Raw genomic sequence first — 27,297 nt, 5'->3', positions numbered from 1 at the left:
TCTCCATCAGCTGAGATCATTTAAATGTTTCGGACTACCAAACTGATCCAGATCACAGTCAGGATCCAGATCACAACGCCGATCCAGATCACATCAATGTTCCGGCTCACCATTCTGAATCAGATCACTAAGCTGAACCGATTTATTAGCCTGACTCGTCCCGTTTCACTAGGCCGAACCGCTTTATATCGCCGAACCAGTTCACCTGGCCATTCAAGATCACTGAATCGTCAGCATTCATCAAACTGTCAGCATTCGTCAGTAATCCGTTCCTCGAACCTTGCCTACCAATTGAGCTGATTCACCGAATTCGGCGATTCACCACTCAGCCTATTGGTTCGTCAGAGCCTATGCAAATTGTCTGGGATGCCGCCAAGACACTTAACCCACATCGAACTTCGTCTTTGTTTTCATGGTTCGGGCTATGCCAGTCGCCTTTAATATGCAGGAATTGTTTTGGTTGATTCGACACACATGGTCGCTGGTTTGCCGACCACCTACAGATACCTAGAGGAAAATACCAGATGTTCTATTTATTACATTCTACATGAAGGATGGGACTTGTCAACACTGGTTTTTCACATCCTCAACGAGGATCGTGAACTTGCATCTAGATACAGCCAAATTTGTCGAACTCTGCTAGTTTTCAACACGATCCTAGTTTTCAGGGCATCTGTGAGGTGCTGAATTCGCTCACCACGGAGTGTCAAGCTCTAAGCATGACGAACTGATTTGTTTATCCGGTTTACCTTACGGCTTGTGAGGCTCTTAAAGTTTTTAGTCACATAACTTATCCCATCTGGTACCCTTTTTCTGCTGGTTGAACAGAAGTAGTAGCTATGTGCTTCACCATGCCGAATCTATTCACATTTGATGTCAGTAGCGCAGTCATCTAGACATATTACGCCCGGCACTTGACGGTCTGATGGTCCCAGTTCTCAAGATTCCTCCGTGACCAGGACTCATCTCATTCCAGACTTAATCTACCATCCGATCTTCACCTTTGATGAATGATTCAGTTCAAAGAATCTATCCTTCGGCGTAGATATCAGCACTACGACCACCCGATAGGGCATTACTAGATAAGCTTGCTAGCCAGGTATACTTTGACACTTCACTGAGTCTTGTTACTACAGACTACTCGTAACAGCCTTTCTGTGTATCGCTGGGTGCAATCATTGCAGATGGTTCGTCATCTTCAGCACCCTGCGTTTTACATCATCAGCAAGTTTCTGGACAGATGACAGATGGGTCAAGTTTTTGTGCATGGTACCAGCAGCAATGTCTTGTCAAGTAGTCAGCATAGCTCAGCCCGGAATTTATGGGTTGTGACTCGCCCGGTTAACCAAACACTGTGTTGTCCGGATTTTTGTCGCATTGTGGGTAACGTTTGCAAATGGCGGACTACTGTTTGTTTACCAGAATTTTGATGGCTAGAGTGACTATGAAGTGCCCTGGTAGACTTGTCTTGGTCCCACGAGTTGGATATCAAGTCCAGCCTTCAAAGGCTAGTAACAATGAACGGTGCCATTCCCGGTAAGAATGATTGTGTTGGGATTTCGTCAGCCAGTCGAGAGAGACTGCTTATCGAGGGTGACAGACAGAAACACCCATGAACGGTTTGACTTTGGCTGGGGTTACGCTGTTTTCTACACTAGCTCAAGCACTGAGTTCAGAGGTCACTGCAGTTTTGTCCGGACTGTCACGAGGCAGCGTTCTACTACCTTTATCACTCCACCTGGCGAACCATCATTTTGTTCAGCCAACCAAAACGTTCCTGAGGTTGCCGATCGTACGAATTTCTTCACTTCATTTACAATGTGAACGTTCCTGTAGATTGACTGACAATCTCCATGCGCTGAACCTACTACATTCAGCATTCCATTAGTACTGGCATGGAAGCTGGACTAATTGAACTTTCCTATCTCAGGAGATATCTCTTTGTCAGAGGCAAGAGTTGTTAGACCTCTCATTTCCCTCGACCTGCGAGACGCCTACCTTCACATCCCGATACATCCATACTATCGGAAGTATCTTCGATTTACTTTCCAGGGGTGTCATTGATACCAATGGAGGGTCCTGCTGTTTGGCATATGTACGGCCTCGTGGCTTTTACTCAGGTACCCAATCCGATAACAAGCTACCTGCATTGTTGAGGCGTGACATTCGAGAACTATATCGACGACTGTGTTCAAGCCCAGCAGGATCCAGTCGTCCTTCATCTCCACAGGCAGTTCATCATCAAGTTGCTCGCGCAATTAGGATGGCTGCTGAATTAGGAGAAATCGGAGGTAACACCGACCCGGTGATTACTTTTTATTGGGACAATATTCAACACGACAGGTCATGATGTTTGTGCCCCAGGAGAGGTGGGACAAGATTCAGTGCAACGTACCACTAGTGCTGGTCCAACCCACAACTTTTCGCCAGTGGCAGAAGTTACTAGGGTGGTTGACATCGGCACAAGCGCTGACTTACAGGGGCCAGCTTCAGCTTCGCCCTCTTCAGATGTTTCTTCATCCGGGACGACAACCCCAGGGAGTTGATTCGTCTTCCGGCACAACTACATTCAGTCTTTCGTTGGTGGCTCAACAAGTGGAATGTTTGTGTTAGAGTCTCTATGGTGCCCTTCATACCGACTCAACACCTGTTTGTCGACGCATCTCTCAAGCTGGGGCGCTCACTTTCTCCATCAAGTGGCCTAGCAGTGGTCATCAGGAGAAAGGGCCCTTCATATCAATGAATTGGAATTCAGCACTGTCATTCTCGCCGTTCGGCATTGGGCAGGTGAACTACGGTCCTCTCATATACTGATTCAATCAGACATTTCGATGGTAGTTTGATACATAAATCATCAGAGGTCGACAGGATCAGCAGCTCTGCTTCAGTTGATGTTTCAAATTTATCATCTGATCGATTCACTCAACACAGTGGCCAGAGCCCGACACATTCCCGGGATGAGGAATGTCATTGCCGATGCCCTGTCACGTCCCAAACACCCATCACTCACGGAGTGGAAACAACTGCCTCTGATATTCCAATCGAAGATCTACCTGTTATCACGACCAGATGTAGACCTGTTCGCCACTCGGTACAACCATCAGCTTCAGCGCAGATGATCACCAGTTGCGATTGTTGCTGCTTTGTGTACAATCTGAATAAAATTCTGAATTTTATGTCTGATTTATGTCTTTGATTCTTCCGGGACTTCGATTTCTCCTCTCAATTTAATTTGAGACTCTGGAGAGTCGCCACCTCACTAACTGTTGTCTGCTCTATGGAGTAATTACATCAGTGAAGTGAGTCATTCCCGAAGTGTTACACTTCGTAGCGTTCATGCTCCTAAGTACCGATACACATCTATGTGATCTTACTGTGGTAAGTAGTGGAAGTCATAAGATGATGATGTTGTACTGAACGTTAAAATTGTGAGTTTTCCGATTCAATTACCCTTTCACCCTCCTCGGGACGATGTCTGTGGGGGTTGTTTCGAAGCAGGGGCTGGCCCGATACTAGTCATTAGACTTTTATTATGGGGGTACCTTGGAAATTGGGGTAATGCGACTGATTACACTAACTAAGCTGCGTCCTTTCACTTTCATGAAGGTAGTGACTGAACACCACATTGCTCGGGAGTCCCGGTCCCTGGGAGCAATTGTACTTAGTAAGTCAATGGGCTCGAACTAACCATCGCACATAGTGACCTAGGTAGTTATGGGCCTACCTTGTCATGTAGAAGTGTTCGACAATCTCGCTTGCTGACCTCTACTCCACGGAGCAATCACGTCAGTGTAGTGAGTCCTTCCCGATTTCCTTATGGATTTCGTAGCGTTCTAGCTCCTAAGTACCTTAGCACACTGTTGTGACCTAACTGTGGTAAGTAGTGGAAGTCATGTGGTGTTGTTTTGGTACTGAACGTTAAACTTGTGAGTTTTCTGATTCAGTTTCCTTTTCCACTCTTTGTGATGGGGTCTGGGGGGCTGTCTTGAAGCAGGTGCGGGCCCGATTACTAGTTGTAATTACTGGGATACTGTGATAAATCGTGGCGAAGCAAGGTGACTTGCCTAGTTGCGTTTTCTTGCGCATATGCGAGGGTTACTGCTGAACACCACATTGCTCAGGAGCACCCACTCCATGGGAGTGATGGTGCCTAGTAAGCTAAGGGGTTCAGGAGAACCCATCACTAGTATAGGTACTATGCTAGTCGGATCCTGCGGCCTCAACACCATATTGCTCAGGAGCACCCACTCCTTAGGAGCCATGATGCCTAGTAAGCCAAGGGTTTCAGGAGAACCCATCACTAGTATAAGTACTATCCTAGTCAGATCCGAGCCTCCCTTGTTCATTGCTATCTACGGTTGCCATTAGCCTATACAGTATATACTGTCAGTGCCTTTTGACTTAGGGTAATCAGCAACCCGCCGTCCAACCGTGGGATAAGTGCAAATCGTGAGATAAGATAAGTTTAAAAATTTGGAAATTTTAATAAAAATTGTATATTTATATACTTATCCTATCTCACGCGATGGATGACCACCCAGCCTCCCCTCTACTCAGATTACGACGGTTACGTATAACTGTCATTGGCTCCAAGAAGAAGAATGATCACTCTGAGGTAGTCACGTGGGTAGACAGGGGAACGTGCTGCATGCTTAGCCAGGGACTAGGGACCTGTCCTATAAAGAGAGCAGCCTGGGGAACACGGGCGTATAGACAAAAGAGGCCTACAGGAAAAGTTCTCATTTGTTCCACTCAGCGTCAAAGCAAGAGAGAGAAGTGCAAATCGTGAGATAGGATAAGTATATAAATATCCAATTTATATTAAAATTTCCAATATCTTTCAACAAAACTTGGCAGATATATCGAACAGATCTTGAAGTGGTGCTTCTTGTTATATACTGATTTTTGGCATTTATATTTTTCTTGGTTTCCATGGAAAGGTTCTGGACTTAGTCTAAAAAAATCAAGTTGGTCATATAAAAAAAAATCAAGTTGGTCAGATCAAGTAACTGTCAGATGCTTTGCTCTTTCATATATGTGGGGGCCAGGGGGATTTGTCATCTTCTAATGATTCTTGTTGTCACATACTTCATCTCACAGGATATTTTGTAATTAATTTCATGAAGGTAAACTATTCAAAGTATTTGCATTTCAGGATCAGATGCAAGGAGCAATGGATGATCGAAACGATGGCACTATGTATATTTCCAATGTAAGTAGACATGTGGTTACTGTCAAATTTCTTCAACATTTGCTCATTCAGGTGGGCTCTCTCATTCTCTCACTTACTAAGTTCAGTGTAGAACAAAGACATCTGTTAATTTACACTTTTTACAAGAAAACTTGCCTCTGGTCAGGAATATCTTGTACAGTTACTCATGATTTGGAAGCTATATGTAAAGGATAAAAAGCAATTATTTTATTTCCGGAGCATAATTAAAACAATGTTCAATTTTTTTCAACAAAAATTGGTAGATATATAAAACAGAACCTAAAGTGGTGCCTTTTGCTATTTACAGATTTTTGTAATTTTTATTTTTCATAACTCAGAAACCGTTCAATATCTTTCTACAAGACTTGGTAGATATATCAAACAGAAGCTAAAGTGGTGCCTTTTGCTATTTGCAAAGTTTTGGCATATTTATTTTTTATCGTTTCCATGGAAATGCTTTGGACTAAGTATCAAAAAGGAGGTGTGAGCTTCGTTTCCAGAGCACAGTTTGTAAACCTTCAATATCTTTCAAGAAAACTTGGCAGATATATCAAACAGATCTTGAATTGATTCTATGTATGTTAGATGTTGTCAGTGTTTGTGATGTATGTGTGTGAGATGTTGTGAGTGTTTGTGATGTCTCTGTGTGAGATGTAGTCAGTAGGGGTGAAACGGTATACCACGGTATCAGTAGAACTGTGGTATATTGCCTTCGGTTCGGTATACTGTAATGCAATCCAAAAATTAGGTATTTTTGATTTTCGTACCGTTCTTCTAACTAGTCATAAAATGACAGTTTTGTTCATTCAAAATACCAAAGATTATGGTTATTTTTTCCCATGTTATTAAACAATGTAAGGTTTGGCTCTTGTTGTCAATTTTCTGCATTATGATCATATTTTTCCTTATCCTGACACACGCTAAATGCTTTTCTCCTTCTTCTTGCGAATGATAGTGGAACACTTGAAATCCCCTGAAGTTCCCTTCTAAAAAGCGGACGTAAAATCATCACTCACCAACGAGTAGTCTCCCTTGCCTCCTTTGACGCCCTTTTTGGTCACATGACCAGCCATGCTTGTCACTCTCTCCTTCTTCGCCCTTGAGGACGGTTGTGAGAGCACCTGGGTCCCTATACGGCACATATCCTTTTCTATTTTGGACTTTTTACATTTACATTGCAGCTGTATACGGTTTTTGGATTTTATATTATCAAATGGTTTGATATTATGTCTAAATTATACGTTGTTTACCATGTTTTTCATCTTGTTTACAATTGATGAAAACTTGTATCCGTTGTAAGTCTGCGGCTGACCTGCATATATTATGTCCTGATTGCACTACTATGTGTTCTTCCAGCTCTTGCTGTAAACATTGTCAGGAACTAACTGCTTTGAATTTAATAACTACCTTTTTTCTCTTCATAGACAAGTTGATGAAAACTTGTATCCGTTGTAAGTCTGCGGCTGACCCGCATATATTATGTCCTGATTGCACTACTATGTGTTCTTCCAGCTCTTGCTGTAAACATTGTCAGGAACTAACTACTTTGAATTGAATAACTACCTTTTTTCTCTTCATAGACATGCAAAGGACTGGGTAAGAAGGTATTCACAAGTCATGTCTGGTAAATCGAGTGATTGCGCTGATAACCGTGTGTTAACTACTGGTGCCGATGTTCATAATTCCAGTGAATTGTCGAGCGTTTTACGGGGGCAGGTCGCTGTTCCAGTGATGAACTCCGTCTCGAATAAGTAGAGATCTGATCTCCAATGGAGCTGTCCTCATCACAGACAAAGAAGAGAAGATCTTCTTCAGCGCAGAAGAAGTCTACAGCTCCTAAGACTTTGTCGAAGTCTCTTCAGAGCTCTACACAGAAGACGAGATCCTTCACTGCCGATATTGTACCTCTGGAAGAAGCAGACGTGTATGATGATCCCCCCATCATCATACCTGAAGTCACAGTTGTCAGCAAGAAGACGAAGCGTGCTCCAACAGCTACATCGGCAACTATATCAGAACAGACATTGACAGAAAACCTTCTATCAACGCAGACATCGGGTACCAGAGATAGCAGCAGCGTCAACTCTTCACAAGTGCAGCGTACCTTAGATGAGGCGTCAACGTTCTCAGAAGCATCATCAACCCTGCAGCAGTCTCAACATATGTCACAGAACTTCAACCCAGGACTGTTCATGCAACAGTTTACAGATCAGATGATGTCGATGATGGAACGTTGCTTCACGCAGGAGGAAGCTGCTACGAAGACCACTACGATGACTACAAGCCTGCGCGAAGGTTCAGCAACCTCTCCAACGCACCTGGATGAAGAGGAAAGCCTGCGCGAAGGCCCACGCACCTGACGATCTTCACCTTCTGAAGCTTGAAGTCTGGACAACGCTACCAACGTCAGCTCAGCCTTAGACGTCCCCGAAGGAGCCTCTAAGAATCTCCACACAGAAGCAGATCGAAGCGTTCTCCAGAATCCTACAGACGCTGCAGATATGGATCGTCATCACTGTCGGACTTAGACTCACATCGGGAACCTGCACACAGGCTCTCCACATCTCACAGAGGGGAGATTACGTCAAATCATGTCATAATGGATCTTCAGATTGGGAAATGTCCAAGTTCACCGTCTGAAATTAGAAGTCTGGAGAACTCTACTAACGTCAGCTCAGTATAGCAGACCCCTCCGATGACAATCTCCCTGCGCGAAGGAATATTAACTATGCAAGCTCTGTCGGATTAAGGCCTAAGATTCGTTCGCGAAGATCTTTACCGTCAGCTTAGCAGTTAGCCTGGAAGTCCAACGCGAATGCCAGCTGGAGCCTCCGATGGAGCCTCCGCGCAGTTTCAGCGTCTCAGCAGGAAGGATTCTAACACAGAAGTAGATCCAGTCGTTCTTCAGGATTCTACAGACTGCGCAGATACGGAGCTTTTATCTTGGACCTTTATCAACCTGCAGGCAGGATTATAATCTAAGAACAGCCTTCGCGAAAGTGCAGGAGCTAATAACCACCACCCCACCCACCCCCACCCCGTTGGAGCATTCTCATATAAGATGACAACTGCAGTAAAGATTATATATTTGAAGAACACAGTCACAACAGACAGAGAACAGTCTGCTTACATCGGTCTGCTTTTCGGCGCTTCCACTCAGCCATCTATACACATGTTCAATCGTGTAACTCCGTTTTTGATGAAGAAATCAACAACTACACAAGATTCTACAAGGATCATTTACCTGCAACTCAATCTGATTGGTCCATGAGAGACATACACATGTTCAGGAAGTCATCTACTGTAGTCAACAACTCTTTCAGCGTCTCGATTTACAGTCCAGTTAGCAGGGTACAAAGTATCAAAGCTTTAGCCTAAAGACAAGAGGGTAAATCTCCTCCTAGATCCAACTTACCTCTGACGTAGGACATGATTGCAGTAGATGGCTAGAATCTCCTAAATCAGATTTGGAACCAAAACAGGATCTTAAATTTCTGCAGCGTTTATCAAGAACCCAAAGCAGTCTCACACTAGCTCTATTTTGTTGACAGCAGATCAACTTACAAAAAAGCGGGTCCACATGCATTTCATGCCAAAATATAGGATGGCTGGTAAAAATCTCCTCAACTTTCAATTTCTAGGAATACAACTCATCACGCCGTTGAGATCACATGAACGTCTCCAGAGGATCGTTAGGTCAAGATATAACATATGATATCTCAAGCAATGCGCTCACCTCAGCTCAAGAATACTTGTGTCATTTGTTTTCGGAGGAACCTTTTTGTCAAAGCCAGCTTGCAACACTAATCTCGTGGATGCATCACTACAAGGATGGGGTGCAGACAAGACAGTGATCAAAAGGTTCAACACTCTCATCTACATGAAAGGCATGTCACATTCCAGGATCATACCTGGCTGCTCTCAGCACAGTTATCACCATGAAGACGGGTGTCAAGTTGACCAAAGTACCAGAGATACTGGCACTACTACGCTTGCCTCAAGTTGGAAGACCAGCAAAGAAATTCAAGGCTTCTGCCTGGGTAGGCTGATCTCAGCACAATCAGTTGACAAAAGTACCAGAGATCTCACCAGTGACCAGCAAAAAGAAATTCAAGGCTTCTGCCTGGGTAGTTCTACAACATCTCACCAGTGACGCCTACGAGCCTCTAGAACGGACCTCCTTTGAACTACTGACACAGAAAACGCTGCTTCTGATTGCCCTAGCAACAACAGCACAGTTGACAGAAATACATGCTCTGGACTTGGGACTGAGATGGGACTTTATTGCCAAGAACCAACTGCCCGGACAGCCTGACAGACAGTTCAACATCCCAGCACTTTCTACAGTCCTTGGGCCACAGGATACACAGGATTTATCCTTATGCCCTGTCAGAGCATTGAAAGTCTACCTGCAAAGGACAAAAATAAGGAGACGAAAATTCAAGCACCTATTCATCCCCTTATCCACTGAGACGCATACAGAAGTCTCTACAGTCATGGGCCACAGGATACACAGGATTTATCCTTATGCCCTGTCAGAGCATTGAAAGTCTACCTGCAAAGGACAAAAATAAGGAGACGAAAATTCAAGCACCTATTCATCCCCTTATCCACTGAGACGCCCACAGAAGTCTCTACAGTCCTTGGGCCACAGGATACACAGGATTTATCCTTATGCCCTGTCAGAGCATTGAAAGTCTACCTGCAAAGGACAAAAATAAGGAGACGAAAATTCAAGCACCTATTGATCCCCTTATCCACTGAGACACCCACGGAAGTCTCACGGACAACTATATCAGTTTGGATGAGAGCCGTCATACTAAGGTCCTACAAAGCAGCGTGGACTCCACGAGCCTCCAATCCCCATGAAGTCAGAGCCTTGGCGTCTACACTTGCTCTGCATGGAAACTGCTCAATTACAACAATAATGGAGGGCGGGCTGCTTTTGGAAATAGGACACGGTGTTTGCCAACCACTACCTCAGAGACATTGCCACCGAAGACGTCTCAGGCATTCACCAGTTTGGGCCACTTGTTGTAGCACAACAACTAACGGTTCCACAAAGGTGCTGAGAAAAATCTCACCCTTATATCATGTGACTTGTGAAAACCAACGCTCTGGAGAGCAAATGGTTACAGTCCATGCACACGTCTAGGACAGGCTAGGATGGGTGATAGACACTGTACTTGTATAGGACTTACTCGTACATGAAGAAGGGTCGCATCTCCACTTGATGCACGCATCAAGAGATGGAGTTGCAATAGATAACTAATGGAACATTAGTATATCTAAAATCCACAAGAAAATGTCAGGAGAAGTTTCGGAAGAAATCTGACAAATTGTGGTTCTTCCCCCCCCCCCCCCGAATCATCAGATGGAAGATGGAAGAACAGAATCAGCAGCAGTGACGTCATAAGTTCCCATGGGGGGTAATACAGGATGTAAAACAGCAGCCAGTGAATCCAGGAAGTGGCCTGACCCACCACCGATTCCGACGGATTCTGCAAGCATTTAGCATGAGTCAGGATAAGGAAAAATATGTAACTTTCTGACTAAAATTGATATTTTATACTTATCCTGACTCATCAGGTCAGCCCTCCCAACCTCCCCTCTCAGGGCACTCTGGATTTCCCTGTAAATCTGGGTGTCGGGTGTACAATCGGAGAGAGTGACAAACATGGCTGGTCATGTGACCAAAAAAGAGGGCGCCAAAGAAGGCAAGGGAGACTACTCGTGGGTGATTGATGATTTTACGTCCGCTTTTTAGAAGGGAACTTCAAGTGATTTTAAGTGTTCCACTATCATTCGCAAGGAGAAGGAGACAAGCATTAAGCATGAGTCAGGATAAGTATCAAATATCAATTTTATTCAGAAAATTACATATTTCATATGCCAAACTGAAACGGACTAAACTGAAGGCCTTGTACAGCAATATGTGAGTGAGTGAGTAGTGTTTCATGCCGCTTTTAGCAATATTCCAGCAATATCACGGCAGGGGACACCAGAAATGGGCTTCACACATTGTGCCCATGTGGGGATTTGAACCTGGGTCTTCGGCGTGACGAGCGAACGCTTTTACCAATAGGCTACCCCACCGCCCTACAGCAATATGTACCGTACTAGGGTAAGAGCGTACCGTTTCACCCCTAGTAGTCAGTGTTTGTGATATATGTGTGCAATGTCTGTGTTTGTGATGTCTGTGTGAGAGATTCTCGATGTGTGAGATTATATGTGTGTGAGATGTCTGTGTGAGAGATTCTCGATGTGTGAGATGTCTGTGTTTGTGATGTCTGTATGTGAGATGCTGTCTATGTATGAGATGTTGTCAGTGTGTTGTTTTTTTACACAAAAATCTCATAAATCATCTCACAGGACATTTTGTAATTAATTTCATGAAGGTAAACTATTCAAAGTATTTGTATTTCAGGATCAGATGCAAGGAGCAATGGATGATCGAAATGATGGCACTATGTATATTTCCAATGTAAGTAGACATGTGGTTACTGTCAAATTTCTTCAACATTTGCTCATTCAGGTGGGCTCTCTCATTCTCTCACTTACGCAGTAAGTCCAGTGTAGAACAAAGGCATATGTTAATTTACACGTTTTACAAGAAAACATGTCTCTGGTCAGGAATATCTTGTACAGTTACTTGTGATTTAGAAGATAATCTGGTGTCTTGCATGATGATGTAAGTTTGGTTGAGAGGGAAATTGGGGAGGCAGCAATACCAAGGTGGAGATTTGTATCTAACATTCAAAGTGAAATTTCTTAACATTGTTATGTTTCTGATCCATGGTTTGATAACTTAAAGCTTACATGCAACGCAAAACACAACTTTGCAGATTCTGATACCTATTGGTATGGACTTGCAGTAACAAGTTATCAAAAATGGAAATTCAGCTTGTTAAAAATAACGCGATGAAAAAAATCCTGCGAAATCGGAGTTCAAACAATTCACTAAAAAAAAACCTAGCTGGGGTGAACCGGCCAAATGAACCAGCCAATGAAAGTCTTGATTCCACTTAAGTGCACGCCAACACGCTCTGACTGGGTTCGGTATCCTGGGTGCTTTGTTTCGAAGGTAGTAAATATTGCACTTTCGATTTGCGATTGTACGCTTATAATTTTGTTTATTTGTTATTTCATCAGCAACAATGTATATTATATGTCATGAATACATGATAATTGTGTTTTAATTATGTTTATTTTGGTGGCTGCATCTAAGCTTTAAGGAAACTGTAATGCATCTGTTGACGACATACATGCATTTAAATAGATATTGTCAAAGACATTGTGTTTTATCAGTACCTCTGTTGTTAGCAAGTACAATGCTCATGCTGTCAATCACTGGGTTGTTAGATACAGACTCTATGTAGCTGGAATATCTCTGTCAGAGGGGGATGCTAAACAGCAGGCACACTTAGTTCAAATTGATTTTGTGGAGAACCTTAAGAATTCAGCACCACAACTTCTCATGTGAACAATCTCAGCAGTAGTTTGTTACATGTCACTGAGGTAAGCAGCCAGTTTTGTGAGAACCCGTCAGACACGAACATGCCACCATTTGCAGGCTGAGTCGGCTTTTGAAACATTACTGACCAAATGTAGTGTATGGAAGTGACATGAGTACTGCAAGTTACGAGGCTGTTTCATCATTACACAGTTTCATTATGTACTTTCAACATTTTTGTGTGTAAAAATTCAAAAAATGCAACAGTAATTAAAAGCAATACACAACAAAATCTTCACACCCATGGATTAGAATACACGGGAAGTGGGTGCAACCCCTTCAACCTCCAGCACTTGTCTTTCTCATTATTTTCGTTACAAAGCTGGAACTCATGAAGATCTGTGTTAGAATTAGTCTTCAGTAACCATGCTTGTCGTAAGAGGCGACTAACGGGATTGGGTGGTCAGGCTCGCTGACTTGGTTAACACATGTCATCGTATCCAAATTATGTAGATCGATGCTCATGCTGTTGATCACCGGATAGTCGGGTCCAGACACAGATATTTACAGACTGCTGCCACAAAGCTGGAATGTTGCTGAGTGCGGCGTTAAAAAACAAACAAACAAAAACTTCTACACTGGCTCACCTGAATCCATGGAATGTTTTTCTTGGTTATGTATTGTCAGTTGTATTTTTTTTAATATATGTTTTAAAAGCCTTTTAAAAGCCTAACCACATAATGTTACGATACCTTTAAAATTAAATTGAATATGGTTGGGTTTTGAAGGAATGAAAGGACGATTAACACCAAAGCAAATACTGTTATACTACTCCGCTTTGAATAATTGAATAAATGATCCTCAAGTGTATGTCCTGGCATAGATTGACATATTATTTTTCCTTATCCTGACTCATGCTCTTTTGCTTGTCTTCTTCTTCTTGCGAACATAGTGGAACACTTGTATCTCCTTATTTGAAGCTCCCTTCAAAATAAAATCACTAATTGGTACTCACCACGAGTTGCTCCCCTTTGTCTCCCCTGGCGGGAAAAGGTGTCGCCACCCTCTGGCCATGTGCTCCACTCTCTCCTTCTTCGCCCAGTGAGCAGGATGTGAGAGCGCCTTGTGTCTCCTTACACACATATCCTTTGATAATCTCTTAGTTTTACCTCCTCATAGGTTACTATAGAGGTATAGCTAGTATCCTTTACTATTTGTATTGATTAATTATCGTATTTCTACTGTTTATTCATCGTGTATTCGTGATTGTTCAGCTAGCTTTACGCTCATGAAAATCTGTACGATTTGTAGATTACGTTTTCTGCCTCCGATCCACATGTAATATGCCCTAGTTGTTCTCACGCCGTGCAGCGTTTAATTCCACGCTGCAGTTACTGCATTAATTTATCTCATTCTGCATTTAATAAATATCATCTTTGCGTCTTTTAAGACGTGCTGCAGATAGATCACGCAAAACAAGGGCAAAACATGGCAGAGAGTCCAGATATTCCTTCCAGTCAGCTGCTAGCGATCGACCCTCTCCCGATCTGGTGTTCTGCTAGAGACCCCTGCGGCAGAGGAACGTGGGACGCAGTCCGTTACCTCGAAGAAACGACCGGCCTCCCCAGACATCCCGTCATTGCAGACTAAGTCTAAGAGGGCCTCATCGTCGTCTCAACGCAGATTGAGGACACCCAGGGCAGCGCAGACTTCCAAAGGGAAATCTACGAAGACAGCAAGAACTTTCTCAGCCGAGATCGTTCCAGCAGCAGAGTTGGGCCTCTACGATGATCAGCCGATAATCAGAAAGTTCAGATACCACATCTACCCAACTTTCAAGCCAAGAAGTTCTCCACGCATAACATGGACTCCTTCTACAAGGCCCAGGACATCGATGAGAACTATAAGATCATCAGCGATGTAAAGAACAAGATTTACAAGATGGATGATCGCAAGTTGGCTCATATAGAAACCATGACGAGACGTATGTTCTTTGGGTTAAATAGATCTAGGACGATCAATGAGACTCTTATTACTAGATTCGGGATTCCACGACGGAAGATGATAGAATGATTTATTCTGCCTTACTTATGCAAAAGAAAGATCAGCAGTTTTAAGCGGATCATCTTACATCTGTTTCAGCAGCACTGACCTTAGCTTCGTCAGTCAAGGCCTCCTCGCCTCCTGTAATTGGGGAGAACTTTACAGCCCCACTTTATACAGCCCGTGGTCGTCGACAACATCCATCTTTGACGGAGAAATCGACAAGGTCGCCAAGGAAGTCTCTAAGGATTCCAGGGAAGTCCTTATGATTAGATCGATGGACACACTAGCCAGCGTCATTCGTCCAGACTTCACAAAGATACTCAGGCAGATCTAAGTTCACGGGCCTACAAAGAGCAAGAGACAGGAAGATAGCCAGCTCTAGAGGTAAAGATTCTTTTCGGTCGCCATATGGCAACTATAGAGGAGGATCAGGAAGAGGCAGGACACCCAGAGGTTCCCGCAATTATAGACGCTGAAACACAGGTTCGGAACGACTGGAGTCTTCCACCCCCAGCCGTTCCAGTACAACCAGCTCAAGTGGGTGGACGCCTCCAACTACACTGGGAAAACTGGGGAATACTGCAAGATCCTTACGTCTCCAACATTATTCAACACGGATTTCGTATCCCTCTACAGGACAAGCCTCCGCTGACAATCAAACCCCCCAAGTTCGATTTACAAGCGCAACAACTACCAAAGATAAAAGAGGCTGTCTCATCACTCCTATCCAAACAGGCCATAGAAGTAATAGATCAAGCAAACGTCGAACCAGGTTTCTACTCCCCAGTTTTCCTAGTTCCCAAGAAAAACTCCACGGAGAAATACAGACTCATCTACAACATGAGCTTTTCAACAAGAACTATCTACGCAAACCACCGAGTTTTAAGCATGATACATTTACCTCAGTTACGCCAGATGATTCGGTCCTATGGACTACATGGGCAGCATAGATCTACAGGATGCCTACTTGCACATCCCCATTCATCCCGATTCCAGGAAATACCTACGATTTACTCTAGAAGGGCTACATTACCAGTGGAAAGTACTCCCATTCGGAATATCATCAGCCCCCTGGCTATTCACGAGGATAACGAAACCGATTATCAAATTTCTACATCGTCAAGGGCTACGCGCAGTGCGTTTTACCTCGACGACGGGATACAAGTAGATCAAGATCCACTCGTCTCAAACTACAGTTAAATTACATCATAAAGCTACTAACACAACTAGGTTGGTTAGTAAACTTACACGCAAGTCGGACCTAGTACCATCGCAAGACCTACAGTTCCTAGGTATTCGATTCATCACAAATCGCAAACCGTATTATGGTACCAGAAGACCGTTGGCTCAAGATACAACAGACCATTCCACCAGCTCTACTCTCTCCGTTACCACTGCGACAATGGCAGAGCCTACTAGGTCTTCTCACATCAGCCCAAGACATGACTGTCACAGGCAGATTACAGTTACGCCCCTACAGGTCCTCATCAACGCACATCTCAACGATGTACAACCATTCAGTCTACCGAAACATCTCAGACCACATCTACTATGGTGGACCAAGAAATCGAATGTCTGCGAAGGGATTTGTTTAGCAGAGCAGGAATACAAAACCCATCTGTATGTAGATCGCGTCACCCAAGGTTGGGGAGCTCATCTCACCAACCACACGATATCAGGGTTATGGAATCAGCAAGAATGCAAACTCCATATAAACAGTCTAGAAATGAAAGCTGTAATCAACGCCATTCTACATTGGAGCACATTTCTACAAAATGCGGCCTAATGATCCATACAGACAATTCGGACAGTGGCGTTCTACATAAACAAGCAAGGCTCAACGAGATCGATGAACCTTTTGAACCTAAGCTTTCAACTGTTCGATTTAATACAAGATCTAAATCTACATGTCAGAGCAGTGCACATTCCCGAGCCAGAAATATACTAGCAGACGCCTTCTCTGGCCTCATCTACCATCACCGACAGAGTGGATGATCAACCGAAATTTTTGCACAGATAATCAAGCAATTAGAGCCGCTAATAGACCTATTCGCCACGCGATTCAACAATCAGCTACCGACATTCGTGTCACCAGTCCCAGACCCCAAGCTTGGGCAACGGACGCTCTAAGTCTATCATGGAAGGCCTCAATGCACGCTGCGTTTCCGCCGCCAGCAATAATACCTCAAGTATTACAGAAAATCAGACAAACACAGAGCCTACAACTCACTTTGGTCGCTTACTGGTGGCGGCCAGAACGTGGTTTCCCATACTAATTCAAGAAATCGGTCAACCAACACTGGAGCTACCCAAAGCGCCAGCAAAACCTGTTAATTCATCCTCACACCAAACAAGTGCACGGAAACCCAGCAATGTTCCAACTACACGTATGGACTGTATACAAATGTGTTTAAACAAGAGAGGATATTCTGCCAGGGCGGCAAAAGCAGTCACGCTTGCCTTACGTTACTCAACTCGTAACTTGTAATGACGACAAGTGGCACAGTTTCAAAATTATGCAACAAAGAAAGGGTTTACAGCAAGAGAGGCTTCACAACCTCAAGTGGCAGACTATTTGTGTTACCTACGCCAAAACAAACATTTAAAAGGTTCAACGATATCAACATATCTTGCCGCTTAGCTCTGTAATCACCATGAGAACGGGTGTCAAATTGACAAGATCTCCAGAGTTACTGGCCTTACTTACGAAGCTTTCGATTGGAGGACCAAAAGCGGAAGTTCCACGCCCCAGCTTGGGATCTGAATGTAGTGTTACAACACCTCACGAGTGAGGTCTATGAACCCTTGGAATCGACAAACTTTGAATTTCTCTCACAGAAAACATTGTTTCTGCTATCGCTAGCCACAGCAGCAAGAATGTCTGAAATTCACGCTCTGGATTACGAGAGGATACAGTTTGATGACAATCATAACACAGCGCACCTCGATTAAGATGGGATTTCATTGCAAAGAATCAACTGCCAGGTCAACCAGACAGATTATTCCACATCCCGGCGCTTATCCTCTATTCTCGATCACAAGATACACAAGACCTATCACTGTGTCCGGTAAGAGCTTCAAAGTTTATTTACTTACGATCCAAAACAAGGAGAAGATTTCTCAAACGCTTATTCATCCCATTATCGCCACTTAATCAAACAGAAGTGTCACGGACCACAATATCTATTTGGATAAGGACTGTCATTCTCCGTGCCTACAAGGCAGCAGGCTTGGACCCACCAACAGCATCAAATCCACATGAGATCAGGGCACTGGCCTCTACCCTCGCCTCTACACGGTAACTGTTCCTTGAACACGATTATGGAAGGATGCTATTGGAAATCTAACATGGTATTTGCTAATCACTACCTAAGAGACATCACTACAGAAGATGTCTCTGGCATTCACCATTTCGACCACTGGTCCTCGCCAGCAACTGACAGTCCCTCAGAGGGCGTTAAAATATTAGCCTCACAAGATTAATATGTATTTTATACATACTCATCTAGCTTATAACCTAAGGAGTTTTAGGGCTATGTATATATGTTCAGCTTAAGTATTCCACCTTAAGCATATACTTGATATAGTCAATTTCAGTGCCTCTATCAGAGTCACCTATATATATATATATATAATTTATATGTATTGTTCAATATATTCATAATGTAATTCCCTTTAATGGCTTTATATAACCTATGGTTTTTTTATACAGGAAACATCCTAAATCTAAGGCTTCATGAAGTTCCCGTGAGGGGATATTACAGTATATCTATACAAAATCACTAATTATAAATCCAAAGTATTCTGTTACCCACCTCCGTTCCGTAGGATGCTACAAGCAAAAGAGCATGAGTCAGGATAAGGAAAAATATGTAATTTTTAGAGTAAAATTGATAATTTTTCCTTATCCTGACTCATGCTCTTTTTGCTTGTCTTCTTCTTCTTGCGAACATAGTGGAACACTTGTATCTCCCTAATTGAAGCTCCCTTCAATTTAAAATCACTAATTAGTATTCACCACGAAGTTACCTCCTTTTCACAAGCTGCTGAACGAGGGCTTCACCTCTACCCATGTGCCTCACTCTCTCCTTCTTCGCCCAGTGAGCTGGATCGCGGAGAGCCTTGTGTCTCCTCGACACACTATATCCTTTGAAATATATTTAGTTAGTTACCTCGTGATAGACATCTATAGAGGTTTAGCTAGTATCCTTCAACGATTATATATTGATATTTAGTCGCTTTTTCTACAGTTTATTCACGGGACGCCGCGGTTTGTTTCAGTGGATTACGCTTGATGAAAATTCTGTACTATTGCAGATTACGCTTTTTATGCTGCTGCTGATCCGCCTTTAATATGATGTACGGCGCCATGTTTATTATATTCACATTGCAGTTGCGGTACTAATTTATCCAATTCTACCTTTTATTAATATTTACTTTGGCGCTTGGCACGCACAGCAGATAGGTCGCGATGCAGACTCTAGTATGACTGATACACGGAACCCTCGCCAGTCTACTGCTGTTGGTCGACTCTCCTCCGGTGGTGTTCCGCTAGAGTGGTGGAGAGGTGTGGACGTGAGTCCGCCATCTCCAAGAAGCATCCTGCTTCCCCAGACATCCCATCGCCGCAGCAGAAGACTAGAGGGTTTTTCTACCAGTACATCAAAGATTGACCGATGTCGGCTCAGATCAGCATGCAGCCTGATGTACCAACGCGAGATATGCGCGATCGCCCTGAGGGTCCCATCATTACCAACACTCAACGCAGACGCCGCGACACCCAGGGCAGCGCCGACCTCTGAGGGAAAATCAACGGTCTACTAGGACTTTCTCAACCGAGATTGTTCCAGCCGATGACCTGACCTCTACGATGATCAGCTGATCATCATCCCCGACGTGACGCCACAAGAAACGACCGGTGATAGCTACAACGACATCAGCAGAGATCACCATGCAGCCTGATGCCTCTACACTGATGTCGGACGATTTTCCGTGGACCCTCCATTAACACCGCAGATAAAGCACCGACGACCTCGCCGCGCAGACCATCCCAGAAGACATGATGCGACAAATTATGAACATCATGGAGGACCACTATATCTGGCGTAGCAGGGTCCGAAGCCCGCTGAAGGCTCCAACGTGACAGCACCCCAGAGGCACCCCCGTCAACGTAAGCAGCCAGGACGATGTCACCTTCGCTGAAGGAAGTCACGGACCACCTTGGACGGCGGACCTAGATGTACAGCCTTCGCGAAGGCCTTCGCTGGCGGCGAAAGGACCTAGATGTACAGCCTTCGCTGGCGAAAGAACCTAGATAGTACAGCCTTCGGCGAAGGACTTCGCCGAAGGCAGGATAGATCATCACCTTATGCGTTTCATCCCTAGATGTGGACTCGACCATCAGACATCACGGAAGCCTTCGCTGAAGGTCATATCGCCGTTCCTCGACCGACGCAGAGGAAGCTTCGCGAAGGCATGCGCCGGCGACACCTGAATCCAGATCATCATCATCTAGAAGGACATCGAGGGACTATACAAGAGCTTCAAAAAACTATCAACGCTCCCCTCACAAGTCTCCTCGAAAGATCAACCCATAGACAAGTTGATCATCGATATCAAGTATAAGAACTACAATCGTATATTGGTTCTGTTGAATCCATGAAGAGACGTATGTTCGCTGGCCTAAATAGATCTAGAACGATCAATTAGACACACATCACCAGACTTCGTGAACACGACTTCTGAATATGATAAGATGATCCATGCGGCCCTCTATTTAGGCAAGCGCCACGATCCCACATCCTGTTAAACACAGAGGCTGTTCACGGCAAGCCATATATATATTTATATATATATATATATATATATACTAATCGGCTTTTGATTTCGACACCTTCGCAGCGATGGTCGCGAAGGCTAAGTGGCTCCAAGTCTACTTCACCCAGAAGATCTAGAAGGGATACTTCGAGAACTTCGCTAAGTCTCCGGGCGCTCACCGAGGAAGTCTCCTCCAAGGTTTCCATATACTAGCCACTCGTCATATATAGCTACTGTCAGTCCGTTTCAAGACGCCGCATAAGTTGATTATCAACTGTATGCCAGATGCCGCCTATAAGCCTACGCGAAGATAATTGCTCAGGCTATTTACAACACAGAACGCCGCTGTATTAATAGTCAACGACATTTCATAGATCTTCACAGAAATCAACTATTCCGTATAAATTGCTAATATACAATCCCGACGATCGACGATACGATTATCTACATGCGACCATTACGCATATCTGCAGACAATTCAATATCGAAATTGAACAGCAGCCTTGTTACAGCGAGTATAACTCTTAATCGCCAAAGTTTCTGAGAAGAAATATGTACAACAAGTTCAACGTTAATTCTACAATTATGACGATACATTCATGTATACAGTCTACAAGCTCACAACTTGCAAGTTGTTTATACCCTTATATATAAGGAAGTCGGAATTATATTCAAAACTGAAATTACTTTCTACGACAACCAGGAAAATAACCTACCCAGCATAAAATTACAGAGCCGAGATATTTCGCGCCGGAGGTTTTCGCTGATTACCATTAACCCTCAAACACGTGGTCACCGGATAACTTCGAAGCTACGGTGAAGACCGACGCTTATGCTAATATCAACGACGACAAGAATTTATTCAAGGTGGGTTTTTTCCCCGCTACACCGTGACATCACAGCTGGTATTATACAGAATCAAAATGCCTTGTTCTGATTGGACCGCTGAGGGACAACGACCTACACAGAGGTCGATCTCAATTCACAGTTCAAGACTTACGCCACAAGTGACAACTATATATCAGTGAACGAAAGCAAGCCTCATTACAGTCCAGTTAACCTGAACATTCATGATTAGACTGCCTTTCTTCAGTTAGAGACCTCCCTGTCAAGTTAAGACGAGGGATCGGCAGTCAGGCTGATTTTACATAAAGTTCAACGAGGACAGACACACCTGGTTGTGCACCTACATCGCCAAGGACTTCGCGAGCTTAATTACCTAGACGAAGATACAAGTGGATCTAAATCCACAGCGCTTTCAGACTACAGCTGAATTTCATCAAGCGACTAACACAACTAGATGGTTAGTAAACCTACTAAACTTCTGTTTGGAGAATAAAACGGAAATTTCACGCCCAACCTGGGGATATGAATATAGTGTCTCCAACACCTCACAAGTGAGGTTTATGAACACGCCTGGATGACATACTTGGACCCCATGATAATGATGATTCTATCAAGTTGGCCAGCAAGAGCACTGTAAATTTATCTCCACCAAACCAAACAGGAGGAAAAATGCAACAGATTATTTCCTCTATCATCAACTTACGCAGAGTGAAGTCTCATGTACTATATCTCCATTTGGATCAGAACTGTCATACTACGTGCATATGCGGGATGGACCTATTCTCGACCCTCCATGAGCTTAATACTCATGATATTATAGCTTAACTTCTACAATTGTTCTACACAAATGTGATTGAAATAATGGAGGGTTATTTCTGGAACTGATATGGTGGTTGCAAACCATTATCTGAGAGATATCACCACCGAGGACGCCTCAGGTATACACCAATTCGATCCCATGGTCCTCGCACAACAGCTGACAGTTCCTCGGAGAAGATAAGTCAATCTAACAGATTTTTACTTATCTTATAACAATACTAAATAGCTTCATGCTATGTATAATTTACTTAAGTTCCTTTTATCATCACAGTACTATGATTATTACATCATACAATATATAAGTTAACAACTCTACAGAGTTTGTTATTATATATATTTACCTTAAGTTATTCATATCTTAAGAGTAATACTATGGTTACATGATAAATGCATTAGCTAACAAACTCTACAGAGTTTTTGGCTATTTTATACATAGCTTAAGTTAATTAAGCTAACAAACTCTAAGGAGTTTTGCTATTATATAGGTAGCTTAAGCTTATTCATATCTTAAGCTTAGTACTATGTTTATATCATATAAGTAGATTAGCTAACAAACTCTAAAGAGTTTTTTGCTATAAGTATCATCATATTTCTAAGCAATATGGTTATATTATAACATGTATTAGCTAACAAACTCTACAGAGTTTTAGCTATCATATATGTAACTTAAGCTTATTCATATCTTAAGCGCAGTACTATGTTTATATCATATAGGTATATTAGCTATCAAAACTCTAAAAGAGGGTTTTGCTATTATATATTTCGCTTAAGTTTCATCATATTTTAAGCTTTATGGTTACATTATAACATGTATTAGCTAACAAACTCTACGGAGTTCTTGCTATTATATATGTAGCTTAAGTTTTCCTTCATAAGCTCAATACTAGGTTTATATCATAGCTAACAAACTCTAAAGGGTTGTTTTCGCTATTATACAATTAGCTTAAGTTTCATCATGTCTTAAGCAGTATGTTTACATTATAAAGGTATTAGCTAACAAAACTCGACGGAGTTTTGTTATTATATATATATAGCTTAAGTTTCATCATAACTTAAGCTCAGTACTATGTTTTTAACATAAAAAGTATATTAGTTAATAAACTCTAAGGAGTTTATTTTGCTATATACTTTTAGCTTAAGTCTAATCTTATCTTAAGCTTAGTACTATGGTTACACTATAAACATATTAGCTAATAAACTCTACAGAGTTTTTTTGGCTATTATATATGTAGCTTAAGTTAATAATATCTTAAGCACAATACTATACTCATATTGTAAAATATATTAGCTAACAAACTCTACGGAGTTTTGCTATTATATATGTAGCTTAAGTTCATTATATCTTAAGCACACTACTATACTCATATTGTAAAATATATTAGCTAACAAACTCTACGGAGTTTTGCTATTATATATGTAGCTTAAGTTAATTATATCTTAAGCACACTACTATACTCATATTGTAAAAATATATTAGCTAACAAAACCCTACAGAGTTTTGCTATTATATATGTAGCTTAAGTTAATTATAGCTTAAGCACAGTACTATACTCATATTATAAAAATATATTAGCTAACAAACTCTACAGAGTTTTTGCTATTATATATGTAGCTAAAGCTTATTCATATCTTAAGCTCAGCATTATATCTATATCATATAAGTATATTAACTAACAAACTCTAAAGAGTTTGCTATTATATAATTAGCTTAAGTTTAATCATATCTTAAGCTTAGTACTATGTTATATCTTAAAGTATTTTAGCTAACAAACTCTAAGGAGTTTATACTAGCATATTAACAAGCTTAAGTCTATTAGTCTTAAGCATTGTATTAATGTTATATATACTTTATCATAATAAGTACATGATAATAACCTTTTTATATGGCAGCTGATAAGTTAGCAGCAGGAATTCATCAGTTCAGTGCCTTTATGAAGTTCCCATAGGGTTATTACAATCATTACAGTTCAAATCACTAATTATTAAAAATCCAAAGTATTAGATATTCCCACCTCCGTCTCGTAGGATGCTACAAACAAAAGAGATGAGTCAGGATAAGGAAAAATATGTAATTTTTGGAGTAAAATTGATATTTTATACTTATCCTGACTCATGAGGTCAGCCCTCCCATCCTCCCCAAATAACACTTTGGATTTCCCTGTAAATTCAAATGTTGGGCTCAGTATATGAGGAGAGAGTGAGGCACATGGGTAGAGGTGGCGCCCTCGTTCCCGCGCTTGTGAAAAGGAGGTAACTCGTGGTGAATACTAATTAGTGATTTTAAATTGAAGGGAGCTTCAATTAGGGAGATACAAGTGTTCCACTATGTTCGCAAGAAGAAGAAGACAAGCAAAAAGAGCATGAGTCAGGATAAGTATAAAATATCAATTTTACTCCAAAAAGTACATTTTTATACTTATCCTGACTCATGAGGTTAGCCCTCCCATCCTCCCCACATAACACTTTGGATTTACCTGTAAATTCAAGTGTTGGGCTCGCTAAATCAGGAGAGAGTGGAGCACATGGCCAGAGGGTGGCGACACCTTTTCCCGCCAGGGGAGACAAAGGGGAGCAACTCGTGGTGAGTACCAATTAGTGATTTTATTTTGAAGGGAGCTTCAAATAAGGAGATACAAGTGTTCCACTATGTTCGCAAGAAGAAGAAGACAAGCAAAAGAGCATGAGTCAGGAAAAGTATAAAATATCAATTTTACTCTAAAAATTACATTTTGATTCCTATCTTAAGTTAAGCAGTTTATCTAGGCTTTCAGTTCTTTCAACTTCAGATAGGAAGCGTATGTGGACAGTGTACTTCATTGGTTTTGATGTCCCCCATGAATATAGGAATTATAAGGTATATTTGATGCAGAGCTGCATGGCAATATTTTACACTAAAACTGATGAGATTTGATTTTCAGCTTCCTGTTGGCAATACCATGGGGGAATGGAACGAGTTGAAGTCAGATGTCCAAACCAAAACAATCATGCTCAGTGGTCTCCCAAGAATAACAAGACAAGCAGAAGTATGTAGCTAGCCCTTATATTTTTACTGCAAAATGCTGGTTAAACAACCCGATTCCTTCTGTCAGTCAAAACAGGTGCATGCGTCAAGCAATCAATATACCAAAAAATCGCCAGGTAGATATTAAGAAGTTGTAATCCATACAATTGCTACGTCATTACCCAACTTCTGAAGATGCCTATCAAACATTACTCTCTCATTATTTTTGATATGCAGCTGAGGTGTCATGAAGGACTTACTGTTTGTTTATGTAGCTATGGCTGAAAATCAAGGGGTTCTGTTCTGAGTGTTAAATATAGGAACTGTAGGAGTTTCCTTACTCCAAGATCCTCCTGACTTTTTGGATGGAACAGGAAACACAGAGAGATTAATGTTTCGAGCCAACAATTGAATTATGTCAGATGGGCCACACCTGCTCCCTCGACCGTGACGTACGCAGGGACTGGGGAGCTGTCTACCTTGGCAGAATTTCTTCAACAAAAACAATGAGACAATAAGAACGGTGGATGCCCATTGGATGCCGTTATTTGAAAATATCCCCTGATCCAATTTGATCCTATTTCTTTGTCTTTCTTACCTCAATATTTAATCATGTCATGAGACAATGTGATGTCTATATTGACCTATTTTAAAAACATGCATTGGATTTATTTGAATCCGTAAACTGTAGACAAAAAGAAACTCAGAAAAATCTAAACAGTTACTTAAGTCAACAGGTATTATTCAGTTTTTAACTTTAGTAAACAATTAAGTTCAGTTCCTCTAAACAGTGTCAACCCCTAAGTTTTTTGTAGGCAAATTGCATGCAGTACAGTGATTATTATCCTCTGTTGCTGTTACCCATGTTTGGTGGTATAAGCCTACACCTGTTTATTTGTCATCATTCACATGACAGTCAATTAATGAATTTATAACAAGTATAATTAGTGATAACACCACTCAGATTACACAACAACTATGTTTTAGCTTTTCTCATGTCTGGAGTAAATACTCAATATTATAAATGAAAGTCTAATGTGGCAAATGTATTCCCTGTTATGTAATACTGAGCATGGAAGTGCAGCAAGAGGAAATATCAGCTGAGTTACAAAAAACAGACATCAATCACAGGATTCACCGATAACACGTTGATTGATTAATTACTTTTATCATGCACAGCGGATTTGTCAAAAGTTAGTGTTTGTTTGTAGATTTACTAACATATACTGAATACATCCACATTCTGTCATTAAGTGTCTGTGTAAACACAATGTCCTTCCTTCAAAAGATTAGCCGATAATGATTTATCATTGTTATCTAACTAAATTATTTTTCAAAGAATGGTGGACAGTATGTAAACAATTGTCAGGTGGGCTATCTTGGGTGACCAACCAATGAAATACTGAAACTCATACAAGCACATCGTGAAAGCCTATGTTAAATTTCCAAAATCATCTGAAACAAAGTCATGTGACATTAATGGATACATTCCTCAAACAATGTAATAGCCTATGTTAAAACTTTCCAAATCATCATCATCATCATCATCATCATCATCATCGATGTGAGACTGACATGCACAAAGTTTGTTCCTTTATGTGGCATATTAATGGATACATTCCTCAAAAAACAATGTAATAGCCTGATATTTCTGTTATAACTTTAGTTGGTGATAATTTTGATATTTGTATTTTGTTCTTATTCGTTTGTTGGAGCATTTAACAAAATTATTCCACTTCACTTTTTTTTGCCGAAGTTCGATGTGAGACCGACAACATGCACAAAGTCGTGTGTGTGTATGTGAAATATGATTCACTTAGGCAATCTATAAAATATCTAGATACTACAGTCACTTAATAAACTCACTAAAAACAGATCGTGTACTCTTATGTGAGGCTCCAAAGTGCACAGAAATATAATAATACATTAATTATGCTAGGATAATAAGGCACAAATATAAAGACGTCCATTGACTTCGGGTTTTTTCAATCCTAACATTTTTTACCACTGGCAAATGAAGTTAAACTTCAAATTTTTTCATAATGAAAATGGAAATATTGGTGGGTTAAGATGACGACATTTTCAAATAATTTCAAGACTAAA

At 41.7% G+C, this 27,297-nt stretch overlaps 1 protein-coding gene across 6 annotated transcripts in view; it reads left to right on the top strand.

The window, feature by feature from the left end:
• Positions 1–27,297, top strand: part of LOC124278577 — an 80,610-nt gene that overhangs the window by 27,828 nt on the left and 25,485 nt on the right. For 2 of the 6 annotated variants that reach the window (XM_046714320.1, XM_046714317.1), the window contains 3 exons: positions 5,156–5,212; positions 11,640–11,696; positions 25,112–25,216. The exons of 2 other annotated variants lie outside the window; for them this stretch is intronic. In XM_046714320.1, the coding sequence (XP_046570276.1) occupies positions 5,156–5,212; positions 11,640–11,696; positions 25,112–25,216 (219 nt within the window). The remainder of the gene's footprint in view (positions 1–5,155; positions 5,213–11,639; positions 11,697–25,111; positions 25,217–27,297) is intronic. 2 more of the 6 variants (XM_046714322.1, XM_046714321.1) reach the window with 1 other exon arrangement.

Source organism: Haliotis rubra, unplaced genomic scaffold, assembly GCF_003918875.1.
Source record: "Haliotis rubra isolate DU_JTF1 unplaced genomic scaffold, ASM391887v1 Scf24, whole genome shotgun sequence".
NCBI classification, from domain to species: Eukaryota; Metazoa; Mollusca; class Gastropoda; order Lepetellida; family Haliotidae; genus Haliotis; species Haliotis rubra.
This window is presented reverse-complemented; position numbering and strand designations above follow the sequence as displayed.